General features: G+C 37.7%; 1 protein-coding gene across 1 annotated transcript in view; it reads right to left on the reverse strand.

Moving 5' to 3' along the window:
- Positions 1-10,312, reverse strand: part of CNTNAP2 (contactin associated protein 2) — a 1,032,231-nt gene extending 1,021,919 nt beyond the window's left edge. Inside the window, exon 1 of the mRNA XM_036397720.1 lies at positions 9,484-10,312. Within this exon, the coding sequence (XP_036253613.1) occupies positions 9,484-9,580 (97 nt within the window). The 5' untranslated portion in view covers positions 9,581-10,312. The remainder of the gene's footprint in view (positions 1-9,483) is intronic.
- Positions 10,313-10,711: the final 399 nt, after the last annotated feature.

Genomic DNA, 10,711 nt, shown 5'->3' on the forward strand with positions numbered 1-10,711 from the left:
GGACCTACAAGAAAGATAAAGAAATACTTTATACCGGAGCATGTACTGATAATATGAGAGGAAATTTTTAAACTAAAGAGAGTAGATTTAGATTACACAAAAGGACTGAATCCTGGAATAGACTGCCCAGAGAAGCTGCAAATATCCCATCCCTGGAAGTGTTTAGAATCAAGTTGGACAGGGCATTGAGGAATCTGGTTTGGTGAAACATGTCCCTGCCTGTGGGGTGGGGTTGGACTAGATGATCTCTTCCAACCCAAACCATTCCCTAGTTCATTGATTCTACGATCTATTGTCCTGGGATGACTTTATGATGCTTGTATTCCCAATTGTCTGTTCTGTTTATGGTGGTTATTAAGTTCTGCACCCTTGAACTAGATCTGAGAGGGAAGGGGGAGAAGGAGAAGCAGTGGAATGTCTGAGGTGGTTGTTTTCAAAATATAAAGATAAGAGTTTCATCTTTCTCTTCTCCAAGACTGTGTTGTCTGCAGCATGGACGGACAGTGGAAGAGAGCTCTCCTTTGCTTTTAGTTAGTTTTTAGCTAGCTGAGGCAGTGAAGTTCCCTGGACTCTTTTTCTTAAGACTGTTCAAACCTGCTCTGGACTGAAAACTCAGAAGAACACTGGGAGCTCACACCTGTGGCCTACCAGGGCCTGGGATGTGGCATTTGCCAGCACCAGAGGGACTGGTAAGAGACTGAGCAAGCTGAGCTACACCCCATGACAAGGACTTTCGGAATTTGCCATCTCTTCAGAGCAGTGAAGGGTTTTATTGTTTAATATTATTAATTGTTTATGCTTGCGAATACTTTGCTTGTTAAATAATCTGTTTTTTCCACTTTTCTCTAAGAAAGTTTTCCTGGACCAGTAGGGGGAGGGCTTCTTGAATCTGCTTTCTAGAGGGAACCCTTTGGAAGTTTCCTCCCAAATTTGCCCTAAACCAGGATATCTGTAAAGCGGAAGAAAGTAGTAATACAATCAACCATATCACTATAGCTGGGTTGGATCCTTTTTGACTTATAAATTATGAATATGTATATTTGGAAGCATAATGCACTCACAGAATTCCTCTGACACAGTTTTTTTTCCATATGAATAAAACCTATGCACTGTACTGACCTAAACACTAAAATTGCATATTATGAATAATTATAAACCAAATTAATAAAAGGATTCCTTATAATGATATTCTAATAATTGTGTTTTGAAAAAATAAATCCTAACTTCATTCATAATATCTGATTATCTGATTTAACAGGCCAGGATTATGGCACAGCAATTAAGCAGTGAAGGAATTTCAATTGAGTTATTACCTGTGTACCTAGCTTTCACAAACAGATGAATTAATCAGCAATCAATGAAGAAAATCTCCCTTAGTTTCAGGCTCAGCAAATTACTCAAAACCGTGATGAATCAATGAGAATCCAAGAGAAGCCAGTGGAATCAGTTTATTGCTGGAGGAAAGGGTAGGGAGAGAACATAAAGTAGGGAGTGAGATGATTCATAAAATCAGAAAGGAGGCATGTGAGAAATGGCAAATGATTTAGGAGCAGAAGCGAATAGGTGTGTGACCATGTGATGTATATTTTTTGGAAAAGGGTTGGAACAGTAAAGGATACCTTCTCTTATCTAGAGGGAATTTTCTATCATTTCCATCATTTCATAACAGCTTGGCTCTACCAGGGAAGAAGCAGGTAGGACATTCATCATATAACTGACAGTATGCCCACTAGCATAATTTTTGGATGTAAAACCAAAGGAAAGAACATTAGAGAGTACATCTTGCTGAAGCTTGGGAGCGTGTATCCAGCAGAGCCTGCCTGGTACAGGATATGCTTCTGACTCCATTTCTCACAGAAGCTTACTCTTTTCCTAATGCAGTGCTAATGCTATGGACAGGGCAAGCTACTCTGTGACTCCATTCCTCAGCAGAAAAATAAATAGGTTTTGGCTATTGTGTGGGAGACAACCTCAACTTCTCTTCAGCACATTCATCTCCATTTTTTACCCATAGCAATGGTGGATGCCACTAGTTTTAATTTCTGACTGTGTTTTTAAATTAACTAATTATCCTTATTTTTCCTTTTTTTTTAATAGATATTTGAATTTGTATCTGTGTTGAGAGAAAAAATTATCTACAAGCCCTTCCTATGTTTCACTAAAAATGTGGGCAGAGTCTAAAGAGTTTAGGAGGGCATCTGTGTTTGAAACCTGGGTCAACATGGTATAAATTTAGGTTTTTTGTTTCTCTGTGTGTTGGTTTGCTATTCCAAGTTTGTTTGGTTTTTTTTTTCTTTTTTTGGGGGGGAGGGTTGTTTTTCCCAAACCACAGTACTCCTATTCCCATAAGCTGAGTAAAAGCATATTCCAATTCAATTGCATTTCAAAGTGTGTTCAAGAACTTTACACCAATGATACTTAAAACCAGTGATATGATATGAAATGGTATGAAAATGTGAAATATATTGAGGTTGCCTTTCCTGCTGTGTTTTATCCCATTGCATTAGGCCCTTACACAATAATTCTTCCTTTTCTTCTCTGGCAAACCTTCCATCACAGGCTTTCTGCTGCCCCTTATGGAAATTGACCCTTGGAGTCTCCTCAGCTCATCTGCTGATCTTCTGTATTACCTCCCTATAAATTCCAGGTTTTCATTGGGTTCTCAGTAAATAAATACCAGTTCAAGTATACAAGATGAATAAGCAATAAATAAGATACATTTTTATCAATATTTAGGTGATTTAAGAAACACAGACAGTGGGTTTCTTAGATTTGATGCAGAGCAAACCTCTCTAGATTTGATGCAGAGCAAAAAAAAACCTTATTTTTTTCAGTTAGATTATTCTTACATTGTAGAAACAGAAAGCAGAAATGTAGCACATGTATAGCTGACTTCCTTGGGCAAAGGTTAAAAAATACTAAATGACATAACAGTTTTACAAAATCAAACAGAATGTTTATGTTATATTTAGACAGTCATTTCTACAAGAAAAAAATACTTTCCCTTTAGCTGAGAGTTAAATATTCTAGATAAAAATAATAAATGTTCATTCAAAAACATCACATTTGTTTGTGGGATGGAAAACCCTTTGGCTAGAATAGTTCAAATGCTTTCTGGTTTCTAGAAAGTATTTTTAGCTGTTTATTTTATTTACACATTGAAAGTTGTAACCCAACTTGAGCTTTTACCAATACAAATGCAAAACTGGCAACAAAGTTCCTAGCTATACTAGGAGTCAATTTTAGTCACTGATTTATTTAAAACATACTTTTGGAGTGCATACACAACTTAAAATAAATTATTTTATAAATATTTCAAATGATGGTAAATATTTACATCAAGTAACAAACCACATGGGTAAATAAGTTTGCCAGTCCCTCAATGGACTTAGCATGACCACTTGTTTAAGTTAAATGTCTGAAAGAACCATATCTCCACCAGGAGACTGTAAAGTCAAAAAAATCTCTAGACTTTTTAGGCAGAGGAAAGAGGTAAATGTGAATGTCAATATCTTTTTCTGCTCTGAATTATCTGCTGTTCAACCTTAAAGGCCCAATCGGAAAAGGCTGGCTACTACTACAGTGAATGAATACTGAGACCATTTCTGAGGTAGGAAAGGTCTCAGCTTTGTAAAGCTGCTTTAAAATTGCAGAACTATTAAAACCAAGTGCCCAAGTTCCTTGTAAATGTTAAGCACAGCACTTGGGAATTCTTTTATTATATCTATAATGTCTTCAAAGTTGGAAATGCATGTGGCTCAAAAGAATTGATTACTGATTACTGCAATTTTCTACTTCACCAAATTTAGAGATTTAACATGTTCTGCAATTACCTGGTGGTCTTGGATTATCTACCTATGCAATGCCAATGAAGTTGCTGGATAAATGAACTATAATACAGATAAAATCAATGTTCGTTCAAAGGCTGAAGTCTGAGGAACCTTTTTAATAATTTCTAGTATTTCATACCAGTGGACTGCATCATGAACTCATGACAAAAAACATAACCACACTGTTCCTATAATCTGTGGCACAACTTCCATTTCCTTCAGTGCAAGAAGGCTCAAGCTAGCAGACTGCTCTCTTTATCCTACAAGTCTTCCTGATCTTTTAAAGAAGGATCTCATCTCTATGTGGATTTTGGAAATAATGCTATAATTTTAAATTATTTAAAATTGTTAAGACTAAAGAATTTTCAAAGTCACTCATCATCTCATCTGATGAAGAAGACTCCTGTTGCTTCTCTAACATTTCCTAGTTGAAGTTTCCTACTTGACTGGATCACATTTGCAAGTCCATGTGCTTTTGTAAGATGAGCATGACAGCTATTCAGGACATAGGCGTGGGTAGGGGAAGACCTCAAAATTTAACCAGTTATCTTATTTTGACGTATGAGTCGGATCATGCAGAGTGAGATCAGCTTTTGAAAATCTAGAAAAAAGAAAATGCAGAAACTCCCCCATGGTTTGTGTATAGTTTGTTATTGTCCCAGACATTAAAAGTACTGCAGTCTTAAAATCTCCTAAACAGTAAACATGATATCTGACAATTTAAAGACATAGAGATCCAAGTTAAAAGTCCTGAAGAACTTCTATAAGAATATCTACTATCTGTAAAAGATCCATTGTAATGTGAGTTATTCAAGAAGAGGTACAGTCTTATGTCTAATGCCTTATATATAAATAATTTCCTATCACAACTGAAGCAACTAAAATAATCTCCTGTGTTAAAAGTACCTGATTAAAAAAAAAAAAAAAAGAAAAAAGAGAGAAAATAAAAAATATTTCTCATCTCCTGGCAAAAGAAACAACCAACGTTCAGAAACAAGTTTTCAATTTGAAGTCTTTAGCTTCACCTTCAAACTTTCTTTCACACTGGACTACTTATTAAAGAGGTTTTTTATGCCTGATTTTATATTATTGCAAAAAAATAAACTAAACATACAAGCAAAGCAAAAACAGCCCAAGCAAAAAACAGCTTTTAGAACAGTAGTTCCATGGCATTATGCTTGATTAAACGCCCACTGACACCAACTTTGAATCAGACTTCCTCTATTTAGATGAATGTCTGCAATTAGGTTTTATGCAATGTTGCATACAGAAAAGTTAAAGACACTTTGAAACTTTGATTTTTAGCACTGACACAGGCTATAGCTGCTGCCACTAATTTTGAAATTATAGCAGACGATTCAATACTGTTGCATTGATTCACATATAAGTTAACATATTGCTCAAGAAAAAGCCAATTTATTAAGAGTCATGATGAGTAACTCAATGCAATGTTGTTAAATATTAACAGTAACTCAGTGCAATGTTGTTAAAACTGTCACTTGTCTGTTGAACGTGAATTTTATTATATGGTGATGAATAGCACCAAAATAATAATATAATTATACTATTATGGATGTAAATCTTGATCTAATTTCTAGCTAAAGTGTTCTAAAAGAACAAAAGAGAAATCATATGTTTAATGTTATGAAATTCCATGAACTTAAAAGAGAGCTAGGCCCTCAAATTAAAAGTTTATTATATTTTTAAGTGCTTTGACCCCAAAGGTAAGAAAAATGATTAAATGCTAAATGCACATGAAAATGGTTTGGTATACTTGAAACTAAATTCTGTGAGATCACTGTGTTAACCTCAAGACAACAGGATCTAAACTAATAAAAGTTTATCAGTAATTATACCGAAAAGAAAACAAAAAAAAAAAGGAATTGATCAGATTTCCAAAACTATCATTATTACGTCTGAGACATTATCTGGAAGAGAAATATTCCCCAAGTGTGAATCTAATAGAATTTATGACACCTCATATGCTTAACATGGGCATACAACTTCCACTGGACCAGATTGCTCAGAGCTTCTTCTAACTTCACCTCTTAAAAAGGACTTTCTTCTACAATGCCTTGCTCTTTCAAAAGGGACATTACTCCTTTTCAATACTTTTCCAAGGAAGATCTGGGTGCCATGAAGTCAAATATAAAAGCTGTATATTTTTTCTTTTATGTATCTTAATTATTTACTCTACATGCCCCCCTTTTGATTTCTTCACCAAGTCTTGAAAAATGGGCTCAAACTTCAACTTGAGCAGTGCTATGGGACATACTACAAAAGTATGACAAGTATCAGAACTAGAAGTTTTAATAGTTCTGTGCTCATCAGGTTTGCATTGCATAAAAACAGATATGATGAAAAAAACCAAAAAACCCTAGCTGTGAAAGATAATTACTTGTAAAGTGAATTCCTTTCAGAGAGAAGGAGACAATCCTATAATTAATACCTTGAACATTTTTATTACGTAACAACATTGCTGCTTTTTGTGTTTGGGGATTTTATAGGCATACAAATGAGAGTTAGTCTACCCATATTCATATTCTTATCATTCCATCTTAGCCACGTAAAGGACTATAAAGCACTAAATTTGTATTTTCTGTGTTACTTTTTATCTTGTGATGACCTCTCCTGGTTGAGCTGTTCATTAGCCTTGATTCCAGAAGGGTGTTTTCATCCTTCCATGCTTATTAAAAAAAATAAAAATTGCAGGAATATGAAGAATTTATTGCCAGGGTATGAAAACATGACCATGAATAGAATTGACAGTAAGATCTGAGCATTAATGTGTGGGATATTGTATCACAGTGTATGTTTATTATACTACAGGATGGGCTTTCAACACCCACGTCATCTTGAGATAAAACTAAATGAGATTAAAAGCTTTCAACACGATCACTTCTGAATCAGTACTACTGACAGATTCCATTTTAACTAGAGATACATTTAGTTTGCAAAGTAAACAAACATTTGAGATAAAGCATATTCACATCAGCAATATCCAGTTCTGTTCTTTCTGAAAGCTGTATCTTTTTCTATGGCAGCACAAGCAGACCAGACTGTGAGAAAATACCGAACAGCAAGCTCTTACATAGGGATTTGTAATGCCCTGTACACCATAAGACTTGCATACTTCTTAAAAAAACTATAGAGAATAAATTTGATGTTGTTAATAACTTCAAAGCCAAAACATAAATTAACAATGGAGGAGAAAATGAAATAGTGGTTGGAAATAAGTTTTACATCACAGTTGCATTTCACACAGTTTTTAATTGTTTCAGAAGTATTCCGAATATGAGGTTCAAAATCAACAGAGGGGGAAAAAAAGAAAAAAAAAGGAAAAAAACCAAAATGAAACAAAACAAAGCAAAAAAAAAGGATAATGAAAACTAGGTATATCATCTTGTCAACAGAGAACAAAATTCTCCAATCCCATTCACAAAATCCTCCAATCCAAATCAGTTGCAAAGTTACAAACAACCCCAGAAAATAGAGCACAGTGACAAAATACAGTAGAGTGACCAGTTTGTATAGCAAAGCATGCACCAGAATAACCAGCAAAGTGGTACACCAAAACAGTGTGACACAGCACTGGAGTTCCTTCCCACCGTGGCACCAGCACCCAAGCATCCATAAGCTTTACAAGAATTTTCAACATGTGCTGCACTGAGAACAATCCTTTTGTAAATTTAAGGCTGACGTGTATTTCTAGCTATATTTATGTTTCCAGTAAACAAATCTAGCTCCATTTCACTTTAAGAAGCGAGTCAGAAATGAAATGAAATGCCACTCACTACATAAGGAGTATAATGTATAAGCTCTTGGAAGGTGAATTAATAGAAATTTTTGAATAGCTGATCATCAAGATGGGAATGTATATGACTAAACTGTAATAAAGATTATATATATCCCCCATTCCTGGAATTTCTGGGTATAATGATGTTACTACAACCCTTAACTTCTGAACAAACTTCTTTCAAAAGTTAAAGATTTGTTTGTTGGGAAATCAATAACCCACTGTAGGTAATTTTCAAGTTATACTATAGCCATTAGTTGCTGAGTGACAAAAACAAACAAAAAAAGCTCCAAAACCCTCTCAGAGAAAAGCAGGGACTTTGTTTTCAAAGAACAGATTTCTGACAACCTAAATAATGAATACTGTCCCCCACACATTCCTACTATGCAGAGCCTGAGAGATGACCATGAAAAAATAATACTCCTAAGAAAAATTATATAGCTGGTCAAAACTAAGAAGTAAACCTCAGGATCAATACTTCTCCTAATTCAAAGGTAGGAAAACAACTGAACGTCTTATAGCCTTTGAGACCTCGATAACAATGCAGACACTGCTATACATATTTGTTGACACACAAAAAAATATGCAGGTGCAAGAAAATCCTGGAATAACACTTGTTTTTCAATAGGTATTAGATGATAACAGCTAGAAACCCAGTAAGAAAGCATAGCAGTGCTCCAATTCCCTAATCATTGCATTGTTCATTCCAGCCCCCAAGGAAACAATTAAACAAATAAATAAATAGAGTGATCTACATAGATCTCTATGCAGTATATACATTGCATTCTATGCAATTCCCTGCTTGGTCAGTAGAATCAACCCCCATTCACATGTATGCAATCCCAGCACATCTATCCATAACATTTCAGGACACTTCCTTCCTCTATAAACAGCCGATCAAACCAGCACTATGATGATGATACTATAAAAATGCACTGTTTCATTTCAGTATGCATTTCAAAAATACTTGGCCATTGGCAAATGTTTTACATAGTCTTAAGAGAAACAACTAAATACTTAGTACTGACATCTACTTGCAAAATGTTTTGCTCAAAACTACAGCTTAGTGCAATGTTCAAGACTTGGTCTAATATCCACTGAAATCAATTAATATGGTGTCATTTTTATACTAACAACAGAATCGGATTCTGTACAGGTGCTCTACACTCCTCTAGTCTGAAGTCCAGAATTTCAGCAGATGTTTGATCATTTCTCTACTATTTCTACCTCTCTAGGAGGGCAATTGATGGTCTCCTCTAAAATTCCTTTGCTCATCCTATTATCGGCAGCAAAACTTTGCTCTAAAGAAAAGCTGTCCTGGCTCAGTTCCCTCTCTTCAATTCACAATCATTCCTTCCTCTTCAAACGAGACACAATTTTCTCTTGGTGCTCCTCGATAAAACACTAGTTATGGAAACTGCTCACATCTCCTCTTTTCCCTCACAAAACTGTGGAAGTGAAGTACTTCCAAATGCAAATTGCATTCCTTCCGAGGAAGATGGGAAAAACCAAAATAAACCAAACCGACCAAACAAAAACTATCCCCAAACTTTGAACTGCTTCTGATTGCTTTCCCCCTCTGACTCCATTGCAGAACCAAGATTATATCACAGAGCAGGTCTCTTTCAACTTTCCACACCAGCTACCATTAAAATCACCAAGGAAGATCTGATGGGGAGCACTGCAAACAGTATCAGACCTCAGTGCACACATATGCATACAAAGAAAAATCAAACACAATCAAACACAATATTCATCAGCAAAGCAAAAATAATCAACCTCCCAGAGTTGTGGGAATTTCCCTCTGGCTTAATTCGGAGCTGAAATTGTGCGCGTTTCTTAGAAAAGGGTACTTACGAGATGCAGGCAGAGCAGTCCTGGCTCTGCAGCTAATGCTGATGAAAATCCAGAGGAAGAGAGCTGCCCTGCAGCCAGCTCGGGTAACCACAACCATCCTTCACTTCCTGGCTCCCTGTACTCCAAATGCCAGTCGCAGAAGACCTGCTTTTCTCCACTTTGGCCCCCTTCGCTTCCTCTCCTTCTCTTCCTCGGAGGAGGTGTCGAGGAGGTAAAGGGGGCAGGGCTTTACCTTGGGGTAGAAGCCAAACCCCCTCTTCGTCTGCTATCTTTGGGTTTGCAGCAGCAGGGTAAGTCCCGGTACTTTTCTTTCCCTTATTTCTCTGTGTTTGTGCGTGTTTGTTTCTGTGCCTCCTTCTCAGGGAAAGTGGGGGAAAGAAAAAAAGAAAAAAAAAAAAAAGCCACGAAGTATCAAATAACAAGGATTGTAGAGTAGAAAAATAAATAACAATTTAAAAAAAATGAAGATCAATCACCTAAAAGACGTGGGAGGAGGGAAGGGAAAGGGAGATGGAGATGAAGGGAAGGAAGAAAGGCGAATAAAGCAGTTGGTGCTGCTAATGCTGCTGTTGATGCTACCACTGCAGCTGAGCCCGTCTTCCTGTACAGAGGAGCGCTGCTGAGAGAAGCTTGCAATAACCTCCCAGCTCAGATATATATACACAGTGTACACGCACACACCGCCCGGCAGCCAAACACACACTCACACAGAAGCAGGGAGAGGGGAGGGAGGGAGAGAGACACTCCCGCAGCACAGAAGCAGGCTCAGAGCCTCTCTCCTCATGTATTTATCATCTTCCAGCAGGAGGAAACGCTGCCACTAGCAGCAGCAACCTTCCTCCTCCAAAAAAAAAAAAAAAAAAAAGGAGATGGGAAAATCCTCTCCCCTGCGCTCCCCTCCCCTTCCCTTCCCTTCGCTTCCTCCAGCTCCTCCTTCTTCCTCTGCGCCCCTCGAGCCTCCAGGACCCCGATCGTCCTCGCTTGCCTGGCTCAGATGCAGAGTCGGGGGACGGCGGCGGGGATCGCGGCCAGGGCTGGGGCGGAGCGGGGCGGGAGCCAGTGCAGGGATCGGGGCTGGGGCTGCGGGAAGGTGGAGCGGGGCCGGGGGCATGGGGGATGGGGATGAGATGGGGACGGGGATGGGGATGGGGATGGGGATGGGATGGGGATGGGGATGGGGATGGGGATGGAGGCCGGGGCCGGCTGCGGAGCGGAGCGCCGGGGCGGT

Source organism: Molothrus ater, chromosome 1 (assembly GCF_012460135.2).
Source record: "Molothrus ater isolate BHLD 08-10-18 breed brown headed cowbird chromosome 1, BPBGC_Mater_1.1, whole genome shotgun sequence".
Classification (NCBI taxonomy): Eukaryota; Metazoa; Chordata; class Aves; order Passeriformes; family Icteridae; genus Molothrus; species Molothrus ater.